We start from the raw sequence: 15,098 nt of genomic DNA, 5'->3' as shown, positions 1-15,098 counted from the left end.
AATTCACAAATATTTGGAAATTAAACCACAGTTTTAAATAACCAATGGATGAAAAAAAGTATTACAAGGGAAATGTATACCTTGAGATTGATGAAAATACCTTGAAATGGATGGAAATAAAAGCACAACATACCAAAACTTATGGGATACAGGGAACGCAAAGCTCCAGAGGACATTTATAGCTGTAAATGCCTACCTTAAAAAAGGGGCTTCCCTGGTGGTGCAGTGGTTGAGAGTCCACCTGCCGATGCAGGGGACACGGGTTCGTGCCCCGGTCCGGGAGGATCCCACATGCCGCGGAGCGGCTGGGCCCGTGAGCCATGGCCACTGAGCCTGCACATCTGGAGCCTGTGCTCTGCAACAGGAGAGGCCACAACAGTGAGAGGCCTGTGAACCGCAAAAAAAAAAAAAAGAAGAAGATCTCAACTGATAACCTAATGTTATACCGTAAAGAACTATAAGGAGAAGAGAAAACTAAACCCAAGCTAGAAGATGAAAAGAAATTCTATTCTAAAGAATTGATCAGAGATAAATGAAATAGAGTATAGAAAAACAGAATCAACAAAACAAAAAGTTGGTTTGTTGGTTGGTTCCTTGAAAAGATCAACAAAATTGACAAACCTTCAGCTAGACTTACAAAAAATAGAGAACTAGTAAATAACTTAAGTCATAAATGAAAGTGGGGACATTTCTACCAACTTTATGGAAGTAAAAAGGATTGTAAGAGAATACTATGAACAACTGTGTAGAAAAAAATTAGATAACCCAGATGAAATGGACAAATTCCTAGAAACACACATACTACCAAAACTGACCCAAAAAAAAAACCATAGAAAATCTCTATTTTTTTATGTGACCTATAACACATAAAGAGACTGAGTCGACAAAAGTAAAACCAACAACTGAACAAACCCAGAAATAGATTACTTCACTGATGAATTCTACCAATCATTTACAGAAAAATTAACACCAATCCTTCTCACACTCTTCCAAAGAATAAGAGAAGAGAACACTTTCTAACTCAGTCTATACACCAGCATTACCCTGATACCAAAGCCAGACAAAGACAACACAAGAAAAAAAAAAAAAACTACAGACTAATATCTCTTATGAATATAGATGCAAAAATCCTCAAGAAAATATTAGTAACTAAATCCAGAAGCATATTAAAAGCATCACACTCTACACCCTACTATATACAAAATGGATAAACAGCAATGAACTATAGCACACGGAACTATATTCAATATCTTGTAATAACCTATAATGGAAAAGAATCTGAAAAAGAATAGATAGATATATGTATATGTATACCTGAAACATTGTAAATCAGCTATACTTCAATTAAAAAATAAAAGAAGCATCACAGTCCATGACCAAGTAGGATTTATCCCAGGATTGTTAGGGTGGTTCACCATATAAAACTTAATCAATGCTACGCACTACATTAATAGAATAAGAGAAAAAAACACATAATCCTCTCAATTGCTGCATAAAAGGCAATTTTAAAAATCCAACACGCTTTCTCGATAAAAACAAGGATAATCTGATAAAGGTCTTTGATGAAAGCCCCATATCATACTCAGTAATGAAAGCCTTCCCCTTATGATCAGGAATATGACAAGGATGGTCATTTTCACCACTTCTACTCACCATTGTCCTGGAAATTCTAGTAAGAGTATTAGGCAAGAAAAATAAAATGCATTCAAATTGCAAAAAAAGAATAAAACCATCCCTATTCACAGATGACATGATCTTATACATAGAAAATCTTTAAAACTCACAAAAAACTATTAGAAATAATAAACAAATTCAGCAAAGTTGCAAGATACAAGATCAACCCACAAAAATCAGCTGTATTTCTATACACTACCAATGAACAACCCCAAAAATGAAATTAAGTAAAAAATTTCATTCACAATATCATATGTATATAAAAAAATAAAATAGCTAGGAATAAATTAAACCAAGCAGAGGGTGAAAGACTTGTACACTGAAAACTACAAAAGATTGCTAAAAGAAATTAAAGAAGACATAAATAAATGGACAAACATCTCATGTTGATGTATTAGAAGACTTAGTATTCTTAAAACAGCAATACTAACCCAATGCAATCTACAAATTCAATGCATTCTCTATCAAAATTCCAATAAGCTCTTTGTAGAAAAGGAAAAGCCAATCTAAAAATTAATATACAACTTCAAGGGGCCCTAGCAATTCAAAACAATATTGAAAAAGAACAAAGTTGGATAACTCACACTTCCTGATTTCAGAATTTACTATAAAACAATAGGAATCAAAACAGTGTGTGACTGGCATAAGGACACATAGATAGACTAATGGAATAGAATTGAGAATCTAGAAATAAGCCCTCACATCTATGACTGTAATGGACTAAATAATTATGTCCTCCTCAAATTCACATGTCAAGGCTCTAACAAATACACCCGAAGCCAACAGTAAGAGGCAAGATGTGGTGCAACTTGAATTCTTTTATATATAACTGGTGAGAGTGCAAATTGGTACTACCATTTTGGAAATCTGTCTGGCAGTATTTATTAAAGCCAAACATGAGCCTATCCTATGATCCAGGAATCCCACACTGGTCTATCCCAAGAGAAATGAGCACTTAGGTCCACCAAAAGACATGTACAAGAAAGTTCTAAATAGTTCCAAGCTACAAACAGTCCAGTGTCAATCAACATCAGAGTTGATAGTTTGTGGTATAATCATACAATGGAATATACCAGAGCAATGAAAAATAACTGTATACTGCTATGTGTAAGAATATGGTTTAATCTCAGACATAATGTAGACTAAAAGAGGCCAGAATAAGAATCATATTGTGTGATGTTCCAAAACCAGAAAAACTAAGCTATGGAAACAGAGATCAGGACAGCAATACTTAACTTTGGGAGGGGTAGTCATTAGGGAGGAACATGAGGGAACCTGCTGGAAAGTTGGAAATATTCTATATTTTGATGTGGGCAATGTGTACATAGATGTATATGTGTGTAAAGATTCATCAAGCTGCACACTTAACTTTGTGCACTTAACTCTATGTAAGAAAAAAAGAAATACACACATACTGAAAAGTACTGAAAGAAAATATAAGTGGAGAATATTTGTATAATCATAAGTGATAACAAAGGTCTTCTTAAACATGACCCCAAAGAAAAAAACTAGAAAGGGAAAAATAAACTTAACTTCATAAACCAAAAAATATAAAACTACATGGCAAACAAGCCAGAAAACTTTATTTGCAAAGTTTTATATAGTCTTTATATAGCAAAGAATTAAGTATTTTAATATGTAAGAAGCTCTTACAAATCAATAAGGAAAAGACAAAGGCAAGACTAGGAAATTTACAAAAAAAGAAATCCAAAGTCATTAAACATATTTTAAAAAATACAAATTAAAACAAAATACTACTTTTCACTTATCAGATAGGCAAAAATGAAAAATATATACAGAATTGGACTTGGTATAGGGAAATAGCATTCTTATATATTACTGGTGGAGCTAGAGATTGGCCCAACTTTTCTGGAAGGCATTTTTAAACATAGTACTTTCAAAACACCAAAATGAGCACACTTCCTTAACCAAGCAATTCCACAACAGAAAATTTATCTTAAGGAAAAAATATGACAAACTTATAAAATGTTTGTACAATGATGGTCAATGCAGCACTGTTAAAAGCAACAAAATAAATTCATATAATAAATTATATATATTTTTTAAATAGCTACTCTTTATGAAGCACATATGAGCTAATTATATTTGTTATCTCATTTAGTTTTCACAAGAATTCTGAGAACTATTATATTATTCCCATTTTCATCTGCAGATGAGAAAATTGAAGCTCAGAAAAATAATGAGATTTGCTCAAACTCAACAATCTAATAAGTGGCAGATACAGAATTAAAACAAATTGGTCTAACTCCAAAAGCCAATGCTCTTTAATTTAGTTTACATTTCTTGACATGGAAGAACATTTAAACTATAGCATTAAATGAAAATGTAGTTTATAGAACAGTTACATGGTTTGATTCCATTTTGTAAAATATACACATACCTATAGATATTAGATGTATAGATTTGCATGGGAAAAATTTTAGACGGGTATACAGGAAAATGTTAATAAGGTTATCCCTGGGGTGTTTGGGGGAATTTTTTCAAATTTATGCTTGTTTTTCTTACTTTTCTACAATAATTACATTTAATTTATAAATGGAAAAACAAATCTACAAAACCAATGCCCCTTTGAAGTTGCAAACCATAGACCATCATCTATTTTACTTCAAACGTAGCATCCATTTGCTTCACACATTTTTAGATAAATAAATAAGGCAAATCTTTAATATATTTATATCCGACAAACTCGTCTTGAGCACCAAATATGTTCTAGGTACTGTTAGGTAAATGATTTTATTTCAGTGCATCTAAAGTCTCCTTCTGCTCCTAAGTATGGCACCAAAGGTATGCACTCTCCCTCTCACTCCTTAATTACTACTAGCTGCATTTGGATTTTAAGTCTTATCTCTAATTATTGAATGCAATTAAACCCATATTAAAAGAATATCTGGCATCACACTACCAATCCTTGGCCTGCCTCACCACCTCTGTACTACCCCGCTCCTGAGAGTAGAGGGCGTGCTGGCCTGAAGTGGATTCTTAAGGTTTATTTCAAAAAGGGAGGGGCAAATCTCAAAACATGTACCCCACTGGCCACCACCATCAAGTGCAAATTCCCCACCTGTTAAGTATTCCTTCTCCTATCTGTCCCTCACCTTCCTTACTCCTTTTCTTTCTAGAACTCTGGCTCCTAACCCTAACCCTCCCTTCTGCTATAAGACCATTGGATCGGGTGATTTTAGAACCCATTCTCACTGGATCTCCTCTCCTCTCTCCAGCCCTCCAACCATATATGACTAATTCAGCAAGAAAACACTTGGAGCTTGAGTTTCCACCGTCAGGACAGCTCTTCCCAGAGAAGATGGAAAACAGCTTCTCACCTGTCCCGTGAGACAGAGAAGAGGATGCTCCTGCAGCAATGAACTGCCAAGGGGTGTGTCGGGATGAGAGTGAGAAGGAAAGCAAAAGCCTCCTCTCTACACTCTTACTATGAAGAAAGAAAGATACGTTTGACTTTGGTAATGTGAGTGTTAGAAGGACTAAAGCCTTCCTGGTACCACTGAAAACAGTACGGGCACTCTTTGGAAAGGCTGGCTTTTAAAAGTTTTTGTTTTGTTTTGTTTTTTTAATTAAAAGAAAAACCACAGAATTTGGGCCACATCACCCCAATACCGATAAGAGTCTAAAGAAAAATAACATTTAGCAGGACCATTTACTAGCACATGCCCAGCAGTAATCATACTCTGCAATACAACTGTGGTTATACAAAAGTCAGTAGCCAATGAAACGTGGAATTTGGTTGATGGCAACAGTAACCTCTGTTCAGGTCTGCCGCCCTCATGTGGTTGGACGCGTGTTCATAGCTAACATTTTGTTGGTTCGAGTGATAACCTGCTGGATCCTATTTCACACACACAGCTGTGGACCTCCGTAAGAAAACGGGGAGGGGACCGCTCTAATGGACCAATTCACAGAGCCCTGAGGCCCGGTCACTGGGCGGTGGCGACGCCAGGCTGTGGGCATCACCATTTCTTGGGAGAGGGTGTCCGCCCCTGCACTCGCATCCTCGCTGGGCGCCCGGAGGCATCCCTCCCCAGGCAGCGGCGGGGCTCCCCCGCTCACCTCCCGGCATCCACCGGCATCCGCCCACGCGCCCGGAAGAGCTGGAGCTCGGAGGTCCAAACAAAGCCCGCGGGTATTGTTGTCTAGTGCGCTCCGAAGGTCGCCTAGACTACCCGGCCCGGCCCCACCCACAGCGTCTGGCAATCTAGACCAGTCTGGTACCAGGCAGAAAATGGAAAAGCCTCCAGAAGAGGCTCCGGCAAAATCATCGGAAAACCAAAGTACAGCCAAGTCCCCAAATGACAGCCACACAGACAGCCCGGAAGACAACAGACAGAACCAGGATGAAGTGGAAGCAGATGACCAGACTGATCACGGAGCAGCTGACCAGGCTGCCCAGATAGTGTCTGCCCTGGCTGAACCCAACGTAGTTAATCAAGCTGACCACAAAGCATGTGAATCCATGGGAGAAAGAACATCTGATCGGGCTGACCTCAGAGCATCCAACCATGCTCATCATGTTGCCCATCGTAGAGCATCTGATCAGGTTAACCGAAGCATGTCAGAACAGATGGACGACAAGGCATCTAGCCAAGCTGGTGGCGTGGAGGAGTCTGAACAGACTGACAGCCAGATGTCTGCTCTGCCTGAACGAGGTACTTCTGAACAGACTGAACAAAGGGCTTCTGAGCAGATTGATCACAGAATGTCCAGCCTAGCTGAGAGAAGAGCTTCTGAAGAGATTGACTGTAAACCGTCTGTCCCATCTTTACAAAGAGCCTCTGAGCAGAGCGATCACAGAATGTCCCGCCCGGCTGACCGAAGAGCTTCTCAACAGATTGAAAGTAGATTGTCTGGCCTGGTTGAGGGAAAAACTTCTGAACAGATTGATCATAGATTGTCTGACCAAGTTGACCACAGAACATCTGTAAAGACGCACCACGAAGTGTATGACCAAGCTACTAAACCATCTGAACACCAGGCTGCTGACCCTGACAAGGCTGGCAGTGAATCTGACCAGGCTGACGATTTAGTGGAAGAAGAGGATGATTACACAGAAGACAACCTGTTTGACTATGGAGCATGTAGCCGGTCTGATGATAGATTATTCCACCAGCTTGGCTGCAGCAAGGAAGACAAAGAGGCTGACTTCAGAGTACAACCCTGCAAATTTGAGCCTGGCCAGACAGATGGCAGCATAACCAAGGCTTCCCTTGAAACTGAAACAGAAAGTGTAGCTGATCTGCAAGCATTCATCCCATTTGATCACGGATTGACCAGTACTTCCCAAACAAAAGACCAAGCCTACTCCCCAAGATTTCCCTCCATCTCATCCAAATTGGACTATATCATCAGTCAAGAAAAAACTCAACCCGTGGAAACCAAGCCTGTAGGTTAAAGGGGCATTTGATACCCACCTGGGAGGTTGGAGGTTAAGCCAGGGGTCTGGCAGAATGTAGGAAGAGGGCACATGTTGTGGTATGTGTGACCCATAGGATTCAGGAAGGGCAGGAGAAGGGTGGGAAATAAAAAGATGGATTGCCTTCTCTGCTACACTAAGTAAGGCCATTCAGGAAGGATCAACGTACCAGGATTCAGGAGACCTGGGTTTCAAGTCCTGGTTCTGCTGCTAACACTGGGACACTAAGTCATTCCCCCTCTGGGCTTCTACCAAAGGAAAGGAATTTGGAGTCAGTTGGAAATCTCTGTGAAGGGAAAAGTATTTGAAGTAGATTGGAGATGTCTAAGGTACCTCCCAGGACTCAAGGTGCATTACATTGCCTGGAGAATCAGCCAGGTCTCTCATAATAATGTCTTTGCTCTTAATTCCTGGTGTTCAGATCCCATCAATACCAGATTCCACTGATAACAGCAGCAATAGCAACAAAACTTCCTGGGGATTTTCAATTCATTAAAGACTCTCTTGGGGAATATTTCCATTTTAGGTTGATATTTCAGAATACCAGGAAAGAAGGAGTTTTCAGGCATACAATCAACCTTATAAGAAGCAGTTACCTCCTATAGTACATGAAGATCCTTATCAAGTTTCACTTCGATACGTGGAGAAACACCACATTCTGCAAATATTCCAGGTAAACCGCTCAACCTCTTTTTTAATTGTGAGTTTTAAAGTAATTATAATATAAACAACAAACTTTGACTTGGCTTATAAGAGGTACAAGAAAGGGCGTTTGCTATAAAAGGGATATAATCTTAATGAGAAGTCAGTAAGTGCATTAAGACGTATTAACCAAAAGTAGTAAATGATAAACACCAAATGAATGATTTTTATCATGATGTGAAGCCCTTCAGAGGAATCAGAGATCTGATAGGTTGGTTGCTAGGGAAAAAATTTGGCCCAGGGTTAAAGTTTGAGCCAGACTAGGAAGGAATGACAAAATAATGGCAATTGAAAAGGAGAGAAAAAGACTTTCTAGGCAGGAATATAATACTTTCAAAAGATGACCAACCTGTGACTATCTAAGAACCCACAGTCTTTAGGAGAAAAATGACATAGTTAAAAGTTGCTTCCAATTCTTGAAACTACAAATTTTATAGACCTCAGGATAGGGGGCTGGAACCTTCTTTAAAGTATGACATTCCTTGGCCAATACAGAATTATAAAATGTTATCACATTTATAAAGTTTTTGCTGTTTTGTTGTTTTTGTTTCTGTTCTCCTGACATGTGTATTTTTATGTTAATATTATTATGCAGCAAGGTGTATATACATATATAATGACATATATACATGAAATAACTTTGTGGTTAGAAAGTTGTAAGTAAGAGTGGCCCACCCCAAATGAAAGCATTTAAACTGGAAGAATTTAAGTTTAAAGAAGTAGGAAATAGAGGAAAGTGCACAAATTTTAAAATCTGTTAGCCCAGGGCTCCAAGCTAACTTTGTCCCTTCTCATCTTTGTGATTTGGAGGAAATTACCTAACTTCTGTGAATCTCAGTTTCCTCATATAAAATAGAGATAAGTGATATTTGCTTTATTAACACTGCTGTATGCCTTTTCTTTCTTTAAAATGTCATTTTGTGGGAGAATGCTAATGGCTGGATTTTCTGGCTTTAACCAAAGAAATACTAATTATTAAACTCAAGGATGAAAGCCGTAGAAAGTAGAATTCTAATCGTTCTGTAAGTAATTTTCTTTATCTGTCAAGAAAAAACAATGCTTATGCATTGAACGTTGTTATCAGAAAAATTAGTTATAAATATGTGTTCAGTAGACACATATATGAAATAATTAATTAGCGTGGATGCATTAAACAGACCAGAATATTTTATACCAAAAAAATTGCCCTATTGTTATTCCCTGCAAGTGAGAATTTTGCTTGCTTTATTCTAATTTTTTGAGTTATTCAACAACAGTAAAACATATGGAAGGGGGTCTCTGAAGTTTTTTATGTTCTTCCTCATTTATTATTACAAACGCTGAACATCATTTTCACCTTTTAGAATCAAATGCCTTAGGAGGAAGTTTCTATGTAAAAATCATACAGTGTTTTAAAATTTTTATTCCAAACTTTTTCTTTGACTATTCTTCAAAGCAAATAATTTATTGATTTCTCAGTCTAGCAAAATCACAATTCTCCAAACCTTTCTCCAAAACTCTTTGATCTTAGAAACTAGAAAAATATACATTATTATTTATTCCTAAATTTTTAATCCCTCCACATTTTACCTTAATTTGCCCAAATTTATCAGCAGTAAGAAAGTAATTTGTCACTATGTAGAGATATACGAATTTCTTTAAAATGCTATGGTACATGTTAGGTTAATGTAAAAGATTGCTTCAGGTATAACCTGACCATATAGCTTTAGCTCAGAACCATAATGTGATGCCTTTCTCTCTCTCTCCCTCAGCAGATCACTGAAAAGCTAGTCTATGAAAAGCCAGAAGATCCCCTGAGTTTTATGCTGTGCCAGGTATGGAATAGGAAAAAAAGAACAAGCTTGTTATTCTGTTCATTATAAAATATAGCACCCATACAAGTGTACAAAACATATACAACTCAGTGAATTATCATGAAGTGAGCACACCTGTAACTACCATTCAAGTTCAAAAAAAATTAAAACATTACCAGCATCCAAGAAGCCCCCTTTCTTTTCTTCATGGTTATCACTTCCCACAAAGGGACTATTATTCTGAATTTTACAATAATGACATTCTCACTTTTCTTTATAATTCTACCATGAAACATGAATCATGAAACACTTTGGTTTAGACTTGTCAGCCTTTTTTTTAAATTTATTTTTAAATTTCTGTTTTTTGTTTTTTTTTTTTTGGTGGTTAAGAGCACGACTTCTAGAGCCAAAAGCTTTACCTTTGAGACTTTAAAAATGTTGTTTTAATTTTTCATGCAATTTTAAAAGGCTACTTTCCATCTACACTTATTACAAAATATTGGTTCTGCTCCCCATGTTGTATAATACATCCCTGAGCCTATCTTACACCCAGCAGTTTGCCCCCCACCACTGGTAACCACTAGCTTGTTCTCTATATCTGTGTAGGCTTGTCAACCTTTTAAACTTTATGTAAAGGGAACCATGTAGTAGGGACTCATTGGTTCATTCTTCTTCTCAAAATATGTCTGTGAGATTAATCCGTGCTGTTGTGTGTGGCTGTAGTTCATTCATTTTCATTGCTGTATAGTACTCGTATGAAATGCCACAATTTATCCTTTCTGTGATAGATGTGGACCTTCAGGTTATTTCCAGCTTGGAGCTATTACAAAAAATTTTCCTAGAACTTTCATGTGCGTGTCTCTTGGTGCACATATACACACATTTCTCTTGGGTGTATACCCACAAGAGAGAATGCTGGATTGTCAGGTATGTGTTCGATCAGCTCTAGTAGAGTATTTCAAACAATTTTCCAAAGCAATTGTACCAATTTACACTCCCAACAGCAGTGTATTTTAGAGATCCAGTTCTTACATCCTTATCACTTACACCCAACACTTAGTATTATCAGTATTTTCAGCATTAGCCTTTTTTTTTTTTTTTTTTTTTTTTTTGCGGTACGCGGGCCTCTCACTGCTGTGGCCTCTCCCGTTGCAGAGCACAGGCTCTGGACGCGCAGGCTCAGCGGCCATGGCTCACAGGCCTAGCCGCTCCGCGGCATGTGGGATCTTCCCGGACCGGGGCACGAACCCGTGTCCCCTGCATCGGCAGGCGGACTCTCAACCACTGTGCCACCAGGGAAGCCCCAAATAAATTTTTTTAAATAAAAAATAAGAGGCTTCCAAATCAGAAAGGAAGAAGTTAAAGTTATCTTTTCCATTTAAAATGTGTAGCATTCTCTTGGTTTTCTATAACTAGGATAATTTCAATTGTATCCTTAACATTGTGAATATTATGCTGTGTAGACTTGAGTTCTGTCATACTCCTGTGACAAGTGTTGTTTTTGTTTTAGCTGGCAGTTAACATGGTTAGATTTGAATTGTAAGCTCTCTCTCTTGCCTTCTGTGGTCATAGCTCAGGTCAGTTCCTTAAGCCTACTACTACTTTGAATCTGTCCTATGAATGCATGATTCAGAAGCCAACCTGAGGCTTGTGCAGAGTTCATGCACAGAATTAAGGAACCTCCTCCCCTCTTCTAGAATTTCCCCTCACTCTTCAGCATCTAGCCATATTTGACCAGTCTACTTCCTGTAATTCTTCCATCCAGAAAGACAGGGGGCTTTCTGTCACAGTTTGAGGCATTCTTGTGCAGCCATAGCTATGTCTGTGAGTCACGACTGTCATTGGGTCAAAATTACAAAAAATGAGAAATTCGCTCCATTTGGTCACTTGCTCTAAGTTTAGACTCCTCTCCAAAATCTGCCTGTCTTTGCTTAGTCACTGGAACCTTCAGGTAGCTGTGAGGTTTTTTGTTTTGTTTTGGTTTGTGGGGTTTTTCTTTTGTGGGCAGGGTTGTATTTTATGCATGAATACATAGCTGTTATTTGCAGAATTCATTTTTTTTAATTGCTCACTCTTGCATATAGGAAGCAGATCTTCCTTTTTAATATATAATATATACATATGGGTTTTATCACATAAATTTAAGTGTGTGGTGTTTTTAGTTTATTTAGTTCAAAATAGTCTCTAATTTTCATTATGATTTCTTCTTCAACTTATGGATTTTTTGACATTAGATTATTTATATAAATTATCAAATATTAGATATCTAGTTGCCCTTTGGTTTCTGATTTCTAAGTCAATTGCATTTTACTCAGAGATCAAGATTTCAAATCTTTGAAATGTGTTGACTTGCTTTATGATGCAGCATATGGCTAACTGCCATGAATGAATGAATTGGAGTTGAAAAAATATTTATTCTGCAATTATTGGGAAGTGTCTAAATATATCCACTAGATCAGGCTTGCTAAACATGTTGTTCAAGTCGTCCAATATTATTGTGAATTTGCCTATCTCCTACAGTTCTGTCAATTTACGCTGTGTATATGTAATTGAGGCTATGTTATTCGGTGCATATGAATTTAGAGTTCTTATATTTTTCTGGTAAATTGAATTTTTATCATTAAGAGGTATAACATGAACTCTACTCCTTTCAATATTGTTATAGCTATACCAGATTTATTTTTGTCAATATTTAAATGGTATATATTTATTATTTTTAACTTTACTCTGTCCTTGTCTTTTAGATATCTTTCTTATATATAGCATGTATTATAATTTTTATAATTATTCAAATCTGATAAGCTTTTAATTGGAGCATTTAGTCCCTTTATATTTGATGTTATTAAAGATATATTTGGGTTTAAATCTATTGTCCTACCGTATGCTATTTGTCCTGCCTGTTTTGTTTCTTTTCGTCTACTTTTTATCTTCTTTTATTGTTCCATTTTTCTCTCTATTTAGAAGTTATACTCTCTTAATCTTTTTTTATTTTTGGTTTCACATTGGGGTGATTTTTAAAAATTAATATACTTTATTTTTTAGAATGGTTTTAGGCTTACAGAAAATTTGAGCAGAAAGTACAGTGAGTTCCCATTTACTCCCTCTCCTTCCCCCATTTCCCCTATTATTAACATCTTGCATTAGTGTGGTAGATTTGTTGCAGTTGATCAGCTGGTTTGATATATTATTGTTAACTGAAGTCTATGGTTTACATAAAGTCTCTTTGTGTTTTACATTCTATAGGTTTTGACAAATGTATATGATATGTATCTATAATTACAGTATCATACAGAATAAGGTCACTGCCCTAATAACCTTCTTAATATTTTAAATGGTGTCCCTAGATATTACAACACATATTCGTGACTTATCAAAGTCTAAATTGTTTGTACCAAGTCAGTACAAGGACTTCTGTATTTTATTTTATTTTTATTTATTATTTATTTATTTATTTATTATTTATTTATTTTTTACATGACAATTTCTTGAGCATCTTTAACAGTCAGGAAACCTGCAAATTAAATTTACAGTAAGATAATATGTAAAACCACAAGATAGCAAAAATTTAAAAGGACTTCAGTATTTTAAATGTCTATATATTTTAAGCCTACAAGATAAGGTAACTCAAAGTAGACCAAAACTGCAAGTGGAAAAAATTCTTTTTCATTCTCCTCAGGTACAGGAAGTGATACAAAACAGAAAGAAAAGTGAAACCTACGAAGAATGAATCTCTCCTCAACATTGTTTACAACCATCAGTGTCAACACTATGTTCTGTTTCCCACTCCGAAAAATCATTTTTGAATGGTCATTTGTAGTGACTCTGCCTAAATGTGTTCTTATTTTTTAAGTAAAAATCTACTGGGTAGCTTCGTAAAATTCACATAACAGTTACAGATACCTCTGGCTCATCATACAAAAACATAGGCACATATACTTATCCATGCATTGATATTTCTGTACTCATTCCTCCAAAGCACTGAGCAAAAACACGTTCACAAATCCCAGAGAAGATCAAGAAAAGAATATTAGCAATTTATACACATTCCCAAAAGCATATAAACCCATCATGTCTCGAAACTGTTTATAAAATTTTCAGTCGGAAAATGTGCGGAAAATAATTCGTAACAGCACTTTTTTCTCTCTTAATGGAAGGTAACTGTTGTAAGATCTCTTTTCTTGTTTCTTAATACCTCCAACAAATTTTTACTATTTTCCTCTTTGACCCTGCCTGTTATATTCTGACATTAATGGAAGTGATTTAATCTATTCCAAGGGATAGCCTTCTCCTGATTTTTAACCTAAAGCAAAACTCAGACACGTTATACTACTCTGTATACACCTATGGGAGAGGCAGAATGTCACTTCCTTATTACCTTTAACCTCTGAAGAGTGTCTGCATCGTGTGGAACGTGTAGCCAGTTGAACTGGTATTTAAAAGCAAAAAGCCTCAACGTGATCTACCTGGTATGAGAGTATCTGCCCAGCAATCATAGCTGAGATGATCATCTGATACTACTTTTGTGAGCTGAACCTTTCATTGAATTTCTGTTTGGACATTATAGCAGACTTGATTCTTCATATTGTTTCCCTGGCGATTTGGTATAATTATGTGGTGTATTGCAATGAATTAAGCCTCTGTTTGAACAATCATGCATAAATCCCCTTTTTTATACCTGAATTTCATGTCTAATAATTATAGTTTTAAAATCTCTACTTAAAACTTCAAAGCTTCTTTAGCTTTTTCTTCAATTGTCCACAAAATGTGCCAGTGCCCAGACTCCAGGCGGATAAGCAGCCTTTCTGTTGATTGTGGGCTGGCAAAACTAGGTAAAAGCTGATAAACTTACAGTGAACCTGTGAGAAAACTTTGAGTGACATGACTAAGGTTATAATTAATCAGTTGCTAGAACAAAATAACCCAAATATTGAAGGGTCCACAATATCATTAGTGATCAAAAACTTGGATGTTATCAATAACATCTGAAATTAAATACTGAATTTAGTTCACTGGTTTTCAGCCCTAACACTGTACTATGTTTCTTAAAGCAGAACACCTCAAACTAGTCCACCTCAGCCACTTCAGCCCTTCTCATTGACATTCTGTGATGCATTTCAGAGCTGTCATTTTGACCTTTCACAGTGAGGCAGTGGACCAGAGGGGATGGGCTCGGTATGGTCCAGTGATCCTGTCTGAACATGTTTGACTGAAAGGAGAAGGGAGAAAATGGAGATCAGGCCTCACTCTCAGTGACTCAGGCTCTCTGCTAAAAGATCTGTATAGTGCACAAGATCAGTCAGCGAAAAGTATATTCAGTTCTTAGTCCCTAAGTGGTAGGAAGTAGTCTCAGACCAGGAGTAAAGGTGAGACTCCAGGTGGAGCTGGCTGTCAACTAGAAGAGGAATAGGAGTCCCAACCTTTTCAGAGTAAAACTGACAGAGGACATGGAATGACACATGGAATATAAAGGTAATGGGAATAAAAGT

At 36.8% G+C, this 15,098-nt stretch overlaps 1 protein-coding gene across 1 annotated transcript; it reads left to right on the top strand.

Annotated features, from left to right (window-relative positions):
* The first annotated feature begins 5,909 nt into the window (after positions 1–5,909).
* TEX55 (testis expressed 55) lies at positions 5,910–13,396 on the top strand. Its single transcript, XM_079922099.1, has 4 exons — positions 5,910–7,087; positions 7,644–7,790; positions 9,571–9,633; positions 13,289–13,396. Exons 1-4 carry the CDS (start codon positions 5,930–5,932, stop codon positions 13,337–13,339), a joined length of 1,419 nt encoding a protein of 472 aa, XP_079778225.1. The 5' UTR covers positions 5,910–5,929; the 3' UTR covers positions 13,340–13,396.
* Positions 13,397–15,098: the final 1,702 nt, after the last annotated feature.

Source organism: Stenella coeruleoalba (assembly GCF_951394435.1).
Source record: "Stenella coeruleoalba genome assembly, chromosome: 5".
NCBI classification, from domain to species: domain Eukaryota; kingdom Metazoa; phylum Chordata; class Mammalia; order Artiodactyla; family Delphinidae; genus Stenella; species Stenella coeruleoalba.
Note: the sequence above shows the minus strand (reverse complement) of the source record. Positions and strands in the feature narration are given on the sequence as shown.

Bases quoted from the DNA above. Each gene is read 5' to 3' on its own strand.
- TEX55 (XM_079922099.1), top strand. From the start codon at position 5,930: ATGGAAAAGCCTCCAGAAGAGGCTCCGGCAAAATCATCGGAAAACCAA. The intron at 7,791-9,570 runs GTAAACCGCTCA...TCTCTCCCTCAG, and splicing joins ACATTCTGCAAATATTCCAG to CAGATCACTGAAAAGCTAGT. The intron at 9,634-13,288 runs GTATGGAATAGG...CATTCTCCTCAG, and splicing joins TGAGTTTTATGCTGTGCCAG to GTACAGGAAGTGATACAAAA.